Here is a 14,388-nt window from a genome sequence, read left to right on the forward strand (position 1 = left end):
AGTTCGAGCCCTGCATTGGGCTCTGTGCTGACAGCTCAGAACCTGAAGCCTGCTTTAGATTCTGTTTCCCTCTCTCTTTGACCCTCCCCCACTTGCACTCTGTGTCTCTCTCTCTCTAAAAAATAAACATTAAAAAGTTAAAAAAATAAAAGATTTCCACTAAATAAGTACTTATAAAAATAAACCTTTAGCCTTTGTTACACACATATACAAACTCATACGTCTCATCTTTTGTGGAGCACACAAAGGTGAGAATTATTCCTAGTTATGAGTACAAAAGAAAACATGGCACTGATGAATTAAACTTCTCCAAGGCCATGATCCTTCCCCACCTAATTCCTCCAACATATAAGCAATTTACAATCTTATATAATAATACCAATTAAGGACACAAAATAAATAAATAATATTTAATGATCTTTTCTTTTATTCATCAACATGTAAGAGATCAGAGAGAAAAAAAGCCAGAGGCAGAAAAATTCAGATATTATAATTGCAGGAAGAATAGTCAGAATTATGTAAAAGCTTAAGAGGAATTGTTTTTTATTACTCTCAAGTTATACAAATAGCAAGTGCTTCTAAATTCATCAGTTATTTCAATGGTGGATGTTGAACAGACAAAATAATTGAGTTTAAACTAAAGGTTTCCCCTTAAATAGTTTTTACACCTTTCAATTACTTATATTAATATATGTAATACATAATGTTACATATATGTTATAATATAAACTTTTAGCTTAGCCTCTACATGACTTACATAAATTAACAAGTATCAAAATAAGTGATTTATCTACCCTTTCAACCACTGGCACATAAAAAGTCCCATAGCATCCCCTATCCACCCCCCCTGGCAAAAATCCAACAGTACCTGGCATGTTCTTCAGGAAGTTTTCTTTGTCGCTGCATATGAAACATTAGATCTCCTCCATTTACATACTCTATGACAAAGAACAATCTAAAACACAGAAGAGATATGAGAAAAACAAATGAACATAGGGAGGAAAAAAAGAGAGGCAAACCAAGAAACAGACTCAACTATAGAGAACAAACTGACTGTTACCAGATGGGAGGTGGATGCGGGGGCGGGATGCCTTAAATGGCTGCTGGGGACTAAGGCTGGGGTGACAGGGACACACTTATGATGAGCACTGTGTGCTGTATGTCAGCTGAATCACTAAATTCTATACCTGAAACTAATATTACACTGTATGTTAATGAACTGGAATTTAAATAAAAACTTGAGAGGAGAAAAATTAAAAAGAAAGAAAATTAGCAGAGCTTAAATCTAGGAACTTTACATATCAGCGGGCTTAAAAAATTAAAATAAAAAAAACACACACACAATAGAGCTCATGACAGCAAGACCCAAAAAACGGCAGTGTAACTTTGTATTTTAAACACTATAGAGATCAGTTACAACACAGAGAGCATTCTAAGATTTATCTTGAACAAACACTCCATGAATTTAGTGGAAAGAAAGAGTAGTTAGTAGAAAGCTGTTTAATCACAGAAGATACAAGAAAGTAAACCAGCATAACTGTGCGAACTGCTTCTTCCATTTGGAAGTAGTACCACTAGCAATCCAGAGCCTCTTGCTCTCACCCCAACTTTTGTCCTTGCAAAACAAGTCCTTTTTGACTGTCACTTAAGATAAAGAAGTTAGGATTTCTCCTTCTAGTTAAATTCTAGGAAACTTTAAGTCCTAAAACTAGCATCTTGAAAATACTTAAAAAGTTAGATTTTTAGGGCCATAACTATGACCTGGTGTTCCCCCCATTCCCCCAAAGCAGGAAATTTCCTACTGCTGATCCGTTAGACTGATATCACTAAATGCAGTATGAGTAGCAGGAAATGTTAAGCATAGTACTGTTGTGTCCATCTCTGTGTCTTCAGCTTCAGGCTATAGAAGAAAGCAGTTTTCATTGTGTAATACACCAAAATGTGTGGAGCCCGGTAATCACTTCATTATCTTTCAATCTTACCTGCTTTCTGTCTGAAAGCAAGAATGCAGCCCAACCAGAAAAGGATGATTGGATGCCTGCTCAAAAACATGCTTCTCTGTCTGCACCCAATCAATATCCTATTTCAAAATATGAAAGAAATCTATGTCAAATGGAATTATCATTAAAACTGTGATAAATTTGTTCTTAGTAATTCAATGATCACAAATACAATTAGTAACTAGGCTACATATCAAAAGCACTGATAATCATGAAACAAGAGCTTCTATACAAAAACACCAATAAATCTTTCAATATTATGAAAGAGTCTAGAAAACTTTGTTACAAAGTTCCCTTGATAATAATATGGCTTGATTTTTATTTTTTAAAAATCCAATAATTGCCAGGTTATTATTAAATATATCTCATGCAATCTGTTTGAAGCATATATTTAGAAAAGTAGACTGAATATAAGACACAAACAATGAGGTTTTCTCTGAAACAGTACACTTAAGCCAACTTAACAGTTCAGAAGTAATAAAACTTCATTGTGCTTACCTCATCATCATTGACTAGCTCTTTTTTCACAACTTTCATTGCATAAATACGATCTGTTTTTTTTAATCGCACCAGTAATACTTTGGCATAACTTCCTCTGCCTATTACCCGAAGCAAATCAAAATCCTGAAGACCTAAACTGGATGACGCTTTGCCGCTTTCTCTGGTGTTCATTGCCTGTTGAGAACACTTATGTCAAAGAGTTATACCAGAAGGAACTTTGCATATATTTAAACACATTATATTTCCAGCACCTAAGATGATTCTTAAATATTTTCTGATTTAAGTTCTTAATAATTCTTTTCTTACTTCATTCCAAATGATATAATCTAACTACTCAAGGGTAGGGTGAATTCATGAGTTGAGGTCAGAGGGGTACTGACAGGAATGGAGAGAGAGTTGAAATCTGAGAAACGTTAAAGGATGTCTTAAGATGTGATAACTCTGGGTATGGAGGCAATGGAGATAAGTGAACTTAAAAAATGACACTAACTTTGATGACTGGGAGATTGGAGGTACTACAGACAGAAAAACAAAATGTGCACACAGGATAAGATTGACAGAGCTGCTGAGGTAACGGGCTCGGTTTTTCATACTGAAGTTACAAAATACAGTGGGATATCATGATTAGAGAGTCAACTGGAAGCTTGACATGAGAAACCTGAACTAATGAGCTGATACATTCAGAGGTATTTTTGGAAGCTATAGACAGAAAATAAGCATGAGGCAGCTGGACTAAAGGAAAACACTCTTTTCGACACAACACCAAGCTCCTTCGGAATGACAAAAGTGGCCTCATAAGCCATTTCCAACTAGAAACTTAGGCTTCTGGTATCATAGAGAAGACCAGAGATGATCTGTCTTAGCATATCTTCAAAATCCTCCACATACAATCAACAGATGTAGCCATGAGAATTAAGTATGAGTTTTCTCAAGTGAAGTATCAAGTATCAAGAAAACAGAGCAAATTTTGAGGAAAACTAGTAAGCACAAAAAGGGAGCGGAAAGTATGAAAACCAAAGGAGAATGACATTTCCAGAGAAGGGCCGTATACAAAAATATGGAAATAATAATCTGACATGGTAACAGGGATAAATAAAGAGGAGTGAAAGAAACCAGATTGGAGCAGATTAAGAAAGCACAGAATGGTAAGAAGAAAATGTAATATACAGACCTTAATGTGGTTAACTGGAAACTATAAAGGAGAATGAAATGGAACAAAAGCACAGTGCCTTCACAGAATCACTAACAAGACAGAAACCAAAAACTAGTGGCATGCCACCTTCAAAGGATCTAAATAAAACATACCCTGCTGACCTATAAATATAGCCTTCAAGATGAAAGTGAAATACAAACATTTTCAGACAAACACAAACTAAACAAATTCATCATTAGTAGCTTCTCACGAAAGGAAATACTGAGTTCTTCAAGAAAGATAATCTTATACAAAAGAACAGACATTCAGGAAGGAATGTAGAACAAAAAGAATAAAATGTAGATAAACATAAAATAAGGATTGACTGTTTAAAAACACTAGTAGACACACACAAAACACATGCAGAATTTTAAAATATGAAGGAAAAAAAATGAAAATATGAAAGAGGGGTGCCCGGGAGGCTCGATCAGTTACACGTCCAGCTCTCGGTTACAGTTCATGAGTTTAAGCCCCACACTGAGCCCTGACATCGCAGAGCTGCCCAAATTGCTCTCCCCAATTTGTGTGTGTGCAACTCTCTCTCAAAATAAATATATAAACATTAAAAAAAACAAAAATAAAAATAAAGAAAATATGAAAGAAATAGCACCAAAGGCAGGAAGAGAGAGTAAATTTAAAGTATTCAAAAGTCTTGGAATATTCTGGGAAGTGGTGAAAGTATTATTAATAATTTGCATTCAATTTAAGTAAATTAAGGATGTAACATGCAATCTCTAGAACACCCAGTAACAGAATAGCAAAAGAATGTCAAATAAGCAGGGCACCTAGGTGGCTTGGTCGGTTGGGCGACTGACTTCGGCTTGGGTCATGATGTCACAGTTCATGGGTTCGAGTCCCACATCTGATTCTCTGCTGTCAGCATGGAACCCACTTTGGATCCTCTGTCACCCTCTCCCGGTGCCTCTCTTCCCCTCCCCCTCAAAAGTAAATAAACATTAAAAAATTTAAAAAGAAAAAGAATGTCAAACAAGCTAAAAGAGATGAAAATGGGATAATAAATAATTAACCCAAAGGAAGGCTAAAAGAATAACATAGTGAGACACAGAAAACACAGTAAAATAGAGGATTTAAACACATCAGTAATTAGTATAAATATAATTACATTACATATAAAAATTCCATAAAGAGTAAAACATACTGAATACTACAGCCAAGGACTAGCAGACTAGAGGGGGGGAAAAAAGCCCAACAGGATGTTGGCAGCAAGGCACACCTTAATTGTATAGGTACAGAAAAGTTAAAAGTAAGAGGAAAAAAAAACTGTATACCATGTGATCACTAACCAAAAGAGAGTTGCTGTAGCCAAATCAATATAAGACAAAGTAGTTGTAGCCTGCTGTGGCAGGCTGACTTCTAAGATGTCCCCCAATGATCCTCACCTCCTATTAGTTATGTGTTTGTGTAATTCCCTCTCCTTAAGTACGGGCGAGATACAGTGATTTGCTTCTAGTTTTTCAAATATGGCAAAAGTGATAGGATGTCACTTCTCAGATTAGGTTACAAAAGACTGAGGAGTGCTTGGGTGGCTCAGTCAGTTGAGCATTCAACTTTGGCTCAGGTCATGATCACATGGTTCATGACCTTGAGCCCCACCTCAGGCTCTGGGCTAACAGCTCAGAGGCTGGAGCCTGCTTTGGATTCTGTGTCTCCCTCCCTCTCTACTCCCCCCCAACTCATCACACTCCATCTCTCTCTCTCTCCCTCAAAAATAAACAAACACTAAAAAAAAAAAAAAAAAGTTAAAAATAAATAAAATAAGGGTGCCTGGGTGGCTGAGTTGGTTAAGCATCCGACTTCGGCTCAGGTTATGATCTCATGGTTTGTGGGTTCAAGTCCTGCACAGTGCTCTGTGCTGACAGCTCAGACCCTGGACCCTGATTCAGATTCTGTGTCTCCTCCTCTCTCTGTCCCTCCCCTGCTTGTGCTCTCTCTCTCTGTCTCTCAAAAATAAATAAATGTAGAAAAATAAATAATTAAAAATAAATAAATAAAATTACAAAGACTGTGAGTTCTGTTCTGCTAGCATTCATTCTCTCTGAATCTTACTGCTTACTTGCTCTGAAGAAATAAAGCAACCTACTTTGTTGTGAGCTGTCTTACAAAGAGGCCCATGTGGCAAGGAAGAGAATCCTGCCAACAGTTAGGAAGTACGGAAGCATCTTCCTCCCCAGTCAAGCTTTGAGGTAACAGCAATCCTTGCCAGCACCTTGACTGTAGCCTGTAAGGGATTCTGAGGACAAGGACCCAGATAAGTCATGCTCAGATTCCTGACCCATAGAAACTATGACATAATAAATTTTGTTGTTTTAAGCCACTAAATTTTGAGATTATTTGTTACAATAAGGACTTTAAGGGATATTTCATGATTTAAAAAAGGTTGATCCAATAGAAGATAGTATGATTGTAAATTTGTGTACTTAATAACATGGCCTCAAAATATATAAAGCAAAAACTAACCAAACAAAAAAGGAAGAGACAAATCCACAATATAACCTTGTGGTAGGGAAAGAATGAGCAGTCAGTGAGGTAACAGAAAATAAATAATATTGTTAATAATCTTGACCTAATTGACCTGTATAGAGCACTGCAACCAACAACCACAGACCATACTGTATTTAAAAATACACATGGAACATATACCAAGGCCTATGTGCTTGGCCTCAACAAGTTTCAACAAAATTCAAAGGATGGAAATCACATGGAATGTGTTTTCTGATTTCTGGCAGAATTAAGCTTAAAGTTAAAAAAAATTTCCCAAATATGTAAAAATCAGTGTACTTTAAAATAATGCTCTGATCAAGAGGAAATCATAACAGGGATTAAGATATATTTTAAAGTTGGGGCACCTGGGTGGCTTAGTCAGTTAAGCTTCCGACTTCGGCTCAGATCATGATCTCACGGTTCATGGGTTCGAGCCCGACATTTGGCTCTGTGCTGACAGCTCAGAGCCTGGAGCCTGCTTCTGATTCTGTGTCTCCCTCTCTCTCTCCCTCCTTTGCTCATACTTGCTCTCTCACTCTCAAAAAATAAACATTTAAAGAAAAAAAGCAGATACTGCTAAAAAAAAAAAAAAACAAAACCAAAAATAAAAAAACAAGAACATCTTTTCATCAAGAGATACCATTAATAAAGTGAAAATACTAGCCAAAGAGTAGGAGAATATATTTGCAATATATAACTGATAAAAGGCTAAATAATATCGAGAAATAAAGAACTCCTACAAATCAATACAATAAACGCTGCCCCCTCACTAAAAAGAATATACACATTTAATGAAAGATGATACCCAAATGGCCAATAAGTATATGAAAATTTGTAGAGCAAGGAAATGCACATTAAAAACTACAATGAGCTACCATTACACACTAAACAGGCTACACATAGTGTTGACAAACATATGTGGAGCCAATGAAACACATTATTGGTGAAATATAAACTGATACAAGTACTTTGGAAAACTGTTTGGTATTATCTTCTAAGTACACTTACACGTGACTCAGCAATTCTAATTATTATATACCTAACAGAAATGCTTATTTATATGTGTCAAACCACACTTAAAAGAATGTTCATAACAGCGTATCACAATAATCCCTATTAGGGGGAAAAATCAATGGCAGAATAGATACATTGAAAAATAGTGAAAATATATGAAAAATGACTACATGAAATATGACTGAATCTCGCAAACACAATATTGAGCAAAAGAAGCCAGACACAAAAAAATAGAGACTGTATGAATCCATTCATATAAAGTTTGGAGGGGAAATCAAAACTAATTTTTGACATTAAGACGATAGTTACTTATAGGGAGAAGGGTGTGTCAGTGATTGAGAGAAGACACAAGATGGGCTTCTGGATGTCAGCAGGACGTATTTCCTGGTCTGGGTGGTCATTACAGATTGTCCACTCTGAAAATTCATCTAGCTATACACTCATGATTTGTGCACTTCACTGTATGTTATTCTTCAATTTAAAACCATATTAAAAATCTTGAAGATCAGCTTGTGCCCTGTCCCTATCTCTCAAAAATAAATAAATGTTAAAAAATTTTTTAAAGATGATTGGAGGCACCTGAGTGGCTCAGTGGGTTTGGCGTCCGACTTCAGCCCAAGTCATGATCTCACAGTCAGTGGGTTCAAGCCCCGCATCAGGCTCTGTGCTAACAGCCCTGAGCCTGGAGCCTGCTTCAGATTTTTTGTGTCCCTCCCTCTGTGTCCCTCTCCTGCTTGAGTGCTCTCAAAAATAAATAAATGTTAAAAAATTTTAAAAAATAAAAATAAATCTTGAAGACCAAAGCAAATGAGTCTTGGGTAAACAACCAAACCAATAAATAATAACAGTAAAGGCAATGAGAAACTCCAAAAAGAACAAAGAGCTATAAAAAGGTGTCAAGGATTGAATATTTCTTTCTAGAAATATTAGCTAGAAGAATAGAGAGTTCATTCCTTATTATTAGAAATCATAAGGATTATTAGGAATCTTTTGAATGATTCATTCAACTTGTGAACAAAATATGGAAGATGTAGTTACAGTTGCGGGACAGATTATAAATGTTAACAACTTTGGCAATGTAAAGACAAAAAAGTAGGTAAGAGAGGAAAATTGGAAGAAAGAGTAGGAATGGCTAAAGAAGAAACAAAGTTGCCTTAAACAGAACAAAAAACTAAGATCTAAGATTAAATACATAACCAACAGATAACACAAAATATATAGACAGGAGTATATATAATACAGGAGTGAAGGAAGCAGATAGCCAAAAGAACAGTGGCCATATACTTACTGATAACTATTTTATCCGGGTGATGGATACAGGGCCTTTGCTATACTACTCTGCTTACTTTTAAGTATGTTTGACATTTTCCATATTAAAATGTTGGATTTTATTTATTTATTTAATGTTTATTTATTTTTGAGACAGGAAAGAGAGAGAAACCACAAGCAAGTGATAGGCAGAGAGAGAGAAAGAGAGAGAGACAGAGAGAGACAGAATCCCAAGCAGGCTCCACATTGTCAGTGTAGGGCTCGATCTCAAAAACTGGGAGATCATGACCTGAGCCGAAATCAAGAGTTGGACACTCAACCAACTCTTGAGCCACCCAAGCACCCCAAAGTTGGGGTATTTTTAAAGGTAACCAAGAGTAAAACATAATATACCTATTAAGTACTGGAAAGAGATGGGATAAGGGGGAGGTATTGTCAACAAAATCCTTCTGGCCTGAAATATATGAAGTTGGAAATTGAAAAACAGAGGTATAAACAGAGGCACAGCTAGAAATGATTAAAGAGAGTTGTCTCTCAGAAGTCAAAGCAGGAGTGGAAGGTGTGAAGCATGATAAATCTTTTCTTTTTTTCCCCTGTATGTTTATTTCTTTATTTGGAAAGAAAGGGAGAGCGTAAGTGGGGGAGGGGCAGAGAGAAGGGGGGAGAGAGAGAGAGAGAAACCCAAGCAGGCTCCTCACTGTCAGTGAAGAGCCAGACATGGGGCTTGAATGCACAAACTAGGAGATCACCTACATTGTCAGTGTAGGGCTCGATCTCAAAAACTGGGAGATCATGACCTGAGCTGAAATCAAGAGTTGGACACTTAGCCGACTGTGCCCCTAAATTTTTTCACTACAAGCTTTTTTCAAAAAAATTATTTTAATTACATATTTTTAGTTAAGAACTTACTGCTTTATAAGTTGAGAAAATGTTTAATAGAAAAATAATAGCAGTTAAGATGCTTAATCATTTATACTTTAAATAACAACTAGCCTATAATATGGAAGGATCTATAATATATCTTAACATTACTACCAAGTATTCTAAACTTCATTATTAATTAAATTATAATTTTTAGATTATGCTGTCTTAAAATAAAAATAAGTTATCCCTGTATTGTACTAAATTTGGTTTTCCTTTTTTTTTTTAAATAGGAGACAAATTATCCTACCAGATTTAATTTAAATGAAATTAGAAATTATCAGACTAAAGCAGAATAAAACTCAAGCATCATTAAAAATCATTCCTGCATTTTACCATTCTGATTTAAAATCTAAGCAAGCTAATTTTCATATTTTTAACTGTCAAGTCTTATTAAAAAGCTGATGATGTAATATACAACAAAACTAATTATCTTACCTCCTTTTCTTCACCAACTTGGTCCAAACTCTCATGACTTGAAGGATTATATGGAATTACTGAAAATCCAATCCCAAACATGGAAAAAAATAAAAAAAGAGAGAAAAACAACAGTACCCATTAACTGAGCTTGACTTAAAATGGTTTCGTGATTTAAGTTTTTATTTCAGAATAACTTTCCATTATTTAATTTTTTTTTTTAAGTAGGCTTCACCTCCAGTGCAGAGCCCAACATGGGGCTTGAACTCATGACCCTGAGATCAAGATCTGAGTTGAGATCAAGAGTCAGATGTTTACCCGACTGAGACACCCAGGTGCCCGTACGTTTTCATTATTTAAAATGGAATATTTGTCCTGCTAGTAATAAATTGCATGAATTTATGAGTCAAATTCTAATCTTTAATGAGAGTAGAGAGCAAAAACCCATTAAGAGCCAAGTACTGATTTGAACAAATATTTCTGTTTTTTGAAAATATTTCTTGGGGCGCCTGGGTGGCTCAGTCGGTTAAGCATCTGGCTTCGGCTCAGGTCATGATCTCACATTCGTGGGCTCGAGCCCCGCATCAGGCTCTGTGCTGACAGCTCGGAGCCTGGAGCCTGCTTCAGATTCTGTGTCTCCCTTTCTCTCTGACCCTCCCCTGCTCACACTGTCTCTCTCTGTCTCTCAAATAAATAAAAAAACATTTAAAAAAATTTCTCCACTTCACAAATTAATCAATTCCTTCTGCAAGCGTGACTCCACAAACCTTCCTTATTTTAGAATGATAAAGGCATAGAGATAAGGGGCCTTTGGTTTTTACTCACTTTCTTCATACTCAAAAATTGCACTACAGGTTTCTATTCCTTGAAGCTACTTGGGGCCAATAAATTAAAAAAAAAAAAAAAAAGGCCCACGTTTCATGGATTGCATGAACAAGACACTACATTCTATCCTCCCAGGAAAAACTCCTTCCTCTTCCTTTTCTTGACTCTTCTGAGATTAGAATGCGTGTCCCAGTTAACTGCTCTCCGGATTTCCCAGATATGTAGTTCAGGTTCTGTTATCTATATGACATTTGAGCTCACAGATCTTTTTTGAATGTTCTATACAACATCTCTGTTTCTCTTACATAATTTTTATTTCTGATAATAAGGTTTTTAATAAAAACAGATCACTTGAACATAATCAACATGACCCACAAAATCAGTGTTTTCATTATTGAAAACACTAGGTTTGCTGAATTTTAAAAAGGTCTCAGAAGAAATTACCTGAATTAGAGAAGAGTCATTTGTTGTAATTTACATAGTTGTCTTCTTAAAATGCCACAGGCAAATGTTAAATATTGTGACTGATAAAACCACCCCAAAATACGGTTACCTAACTTCTTTCAGCAACAACATAAATGTTTTTAAACTTAAGAGTCAACTAAAGAAATCTTTAAATGATACTTTGTTGATGAACAATGGTTAGTCCCAGTGGGATTCTTACCTGTCTGTGTATGGTCCGAATGCATGGATGACTGATCCATGGACATCATTGGTTCCTACAAACATTTCCAAAGATAGAGTAATTTAGTGGATTCTTTTTAAATCCCAATACCTCTAAAATTCAGAAACAACATTATTTTGATGACACAGCTTATTAAAATTCAAGCTTGAAAGAACATAAGAATTGTTTTTAGTATATTTATTATATAAAACCATGCAATAATCTTATGAATGAGGTAACATTAGTCACATTTTACAGATAACAAAGAAACAGAAAACTAACTTCAGACCATCAATTAGAAATCAAATTATACTTCTATATACTCTTTCTCTCCTACACTATCTATTCTTCCTTTAAGCTCCATACATTCACTTTACATCTTTGACAAAAGAAATCATTAGTATATAAGTTCCTTAGCTGAGTCCAGAGATGCACTTCAAAATGGTCTATAAATCTAAAATTTTGTGGGTTTCCCATTTTTCTGAAGATTCCTGAAGGTGCCAATGATCCAAATAATGAAAAGAAGTATCTTCTAGAAACTGACTTAACCTACTAATTGCCAATAACCTTAAAAAAATGTCAAGTCAAACTAAATTATTACTAATTCATTAATCTTGGACCCAGGTTTAATGAATACCAGCAAGAAAGGGTAAATTTGAGACGAAACATTAGTTATACAGTTGTAGTTTCTTTTTCTTAGAGATTTATTTTTTAAGAATCTCTACACCCAACATGGGGCTCAAATTCAATCAAGAATCAACATGCTCTACTGACTGAGTTTACCAGGCACCCCTACACTACTGAAGGCTGTCCTAAAGACAATGTCCAAAGAAGGTACCATGAATAAAGATGGTATACTCATTCTAAAAGGCAATTTAGAAAGATGTATCCAGATCTCTTTAAAAATGCATATCCTTTAGGCCAATAATTCTACTTCTGGATCCTTAAGAAAATAACAGGATTATTATTCAGAAAGTTCATTATGATTTTCTTTACAGGAAAATTCAGACAACAACTCAAATGTTCAACCATAGGGAACATATTAAGTAAATCATGACATAGATATATGACAAAATATTATTCTAAAACTGATGAGGATATAGACAGATATAGAAAGATGACCAAAAATATATAATTGAGAAAAATGGATTGAAAACAGTTTATATATTTCACTTTTTAAAAAAAGTATATAAAAGAATGAGACCAAATCAAACATTATGCACATTCTGATGAATAAACACCCCACCTTCTATGAAGCAGTCTCGAAAACAACCCACAGAAACCAAAACCCGAAATCTAATTATAGATTCAACTGTAACACACAGAAAATAAAGAAGACAGGGAAACATTTTAAACATAACCATGGAGAAGCAAAAAGAAAAATTCTGTAGCACTTTAAATGACAACATAATTTCTTCTACATTTAAATTTTAAGGGGGAAGAAAAAAACGAGAGAGATGAAAGCATCAGTAAGTTAAAAAATATCTAGGACACATATCAATCAACTGTAAATCTGGCCTTCATTTGGATCCTAATTCAGAATGAAAACCATAAAAACAAAATTTTCACATTTATGAGGCAACTGAAATCTTGAACACTGCCTGGATGAGTATTTGCTATAAGGAATTTGCTTTTTAGTTAGTTTTTAAAAGAGTTCTTATCTTTTAGATTTGTTTCAAAATTATACAGGATAAGAGCAGGACACATAGGGGGGTGTGTAGCTGAAATAATACTGGTCATGAGTTGACACCTGTTGGAGCCGAATGATTGAAATAGGGACGTTCATTACACTATTATATCTACTCTTAAAGTGTATTGTAAAAGTTTCCATTATTCTACATGGAAAAATTTTCAATGTTTATACATATAAATTTGCAAAGAAAAAGGTCTGGAAGAATATACACCAAAAGACAATTACCCTTAGATAGTAAATTCCATGGAGGATTTTTATTTTATTTTACTTTTTAATTTTATTTTTTATTTTTTAGGTAGGCTTCATGCCCAGTGGGGATCCCAATGCAGGGCTTGCACTCACAATGCTGATCAAGACCTGAGCTGAGATCAAGAGTCAGATATTTAACCAACTGAGCCACCCAGGTGCCCTTCACGAGGGATTTGTATTTTTTTTTTTATTCATCTGTATTTTCTATTTTTTCTATAACCAACATATTTTAAGTGCATATTTAAATAAAAAGTGAGGGGTGCCTGGGTGGCTCAGTTGGTTAAGCCTCAGGCTTCGGCTCAGGTCAGATCTCGTGTTCGTGGGTTTGAGCCCCGCATCAGGCTCTGTGTTGACAGCTAGCTCAGAGCCTGGAGCCTGCTTCCGGTTCTGTGTCTACTTCTCTCTCTGCCCCTCCCCCTCTCATGCTCTGTCTCGCTCTGTATCAAAAATAAATAAAACATTAAAAATTAAAAAATAAATAAATAAAAAGTGAAAGTAAACATTTTCTTTTGAGGAATGTAGATTTTATTTATAATTTCATGAATGCAACTCAATTTATAATTACCCAGTTCATGTGCTATACTCACTGTTTTATGTTCCATTTCCCAGGGAAATGAACGAACTATTAGTCTACTCACTGGTGAACTCAATAGTTCTCTTTTACCTAAATTTATTTTTTAAAGGTTTCTTTCCAATTTTTTTTAGGTCTTTTTATTTTATTTTTTTTAATATAACACAATTTATTTTTTTAACATATGCAATTATTTTCCATCATTTACAATTTAGTCGTTACAATGACACTCCAAACAGAAAAGCAAAGTAAAAAATCAAAACCTCAACTTCTATTTCATGTAATTAGACTTATACAGAAATTAGAAGGTTAAGTAACAACTAATCACCTAATTTCACAGCTATCTGAAGTGGTGATCGTTATATAGCAGCTTATCTATGATACATTCAAGATACATGATACAGAAATGCTGATGCATAGGAGCACATGTACCCCAATGTTCATAGCAGCACTGTCAACAATAGCCAAAACATGGAAAAGGCCTAAATGTCCGTCACCTGATGAGTGGATCAAGAAGATGTGGTATATATACACAATGGAGTACTACATGGCAATGAGAAAGAATGACAT

At 35.0% G+C, this 14,388-nt stretch overlaps 1 protein-coding gene across 6 annotated transcripts in view; it reads right to left on the minus strand.

Moving 5' to 3' along the window:
* Positions 1 to 14,388, minus strand: part of PRKCI (protein kinase C iota) — a 90,313-nt gene that overhangs the window by 13,846 nt on the left and 62,079 nt on the right. For 4 of the 6 annotated variants that reach the window (XM_029939908.1, XM_029939907.1, XM_029939905.1 and 1 more), the window contains 5 exons: positions 11,306 to 11,360; positions 9,838 to 9,896; positions 2,499 to 2,687; positions 1,983 to 2,080; positions 869 to 955 (listed from right to left, as the gene is read on the minus strand). In XM_029939908.1, the coding sequence (XP_029795768.1) occupies positions 869 to 955; positions 1,983 to 2,080; positions 2,499 to 2,687; positions 9,838 to 9,896; positions 11,306 to 11,360 (488 nt within the window). The remainder of the gene's footprint in view (positions 1 to 868; positions 956 to 1,982; positions 2,081 to 2,498; positions 2,688 to 9,837; positions 9,897 to 11,305; positions 11,361 to 14,388) is intronic. The other 2 variants (XM_029939906.1, XM_029939909.1) reach the window with 2 other exon arrangements.

This window comes from Suricata suricatta, chromosome 5 (assembly GCF_006229205.1).
Source record: "Suricata suricatta isolate VVHF042 chromosome 5, meerkat_22Aug2017_6uvM2_HiC, whole genome shotgun sequence".
NCBI classification, from domain to species: domain Eukaryota; kingdom Metazoa; phylum Chordata; class Mammalia; order Carnivora; family Herpestidae; genus Suricata; species Suricata suricatta.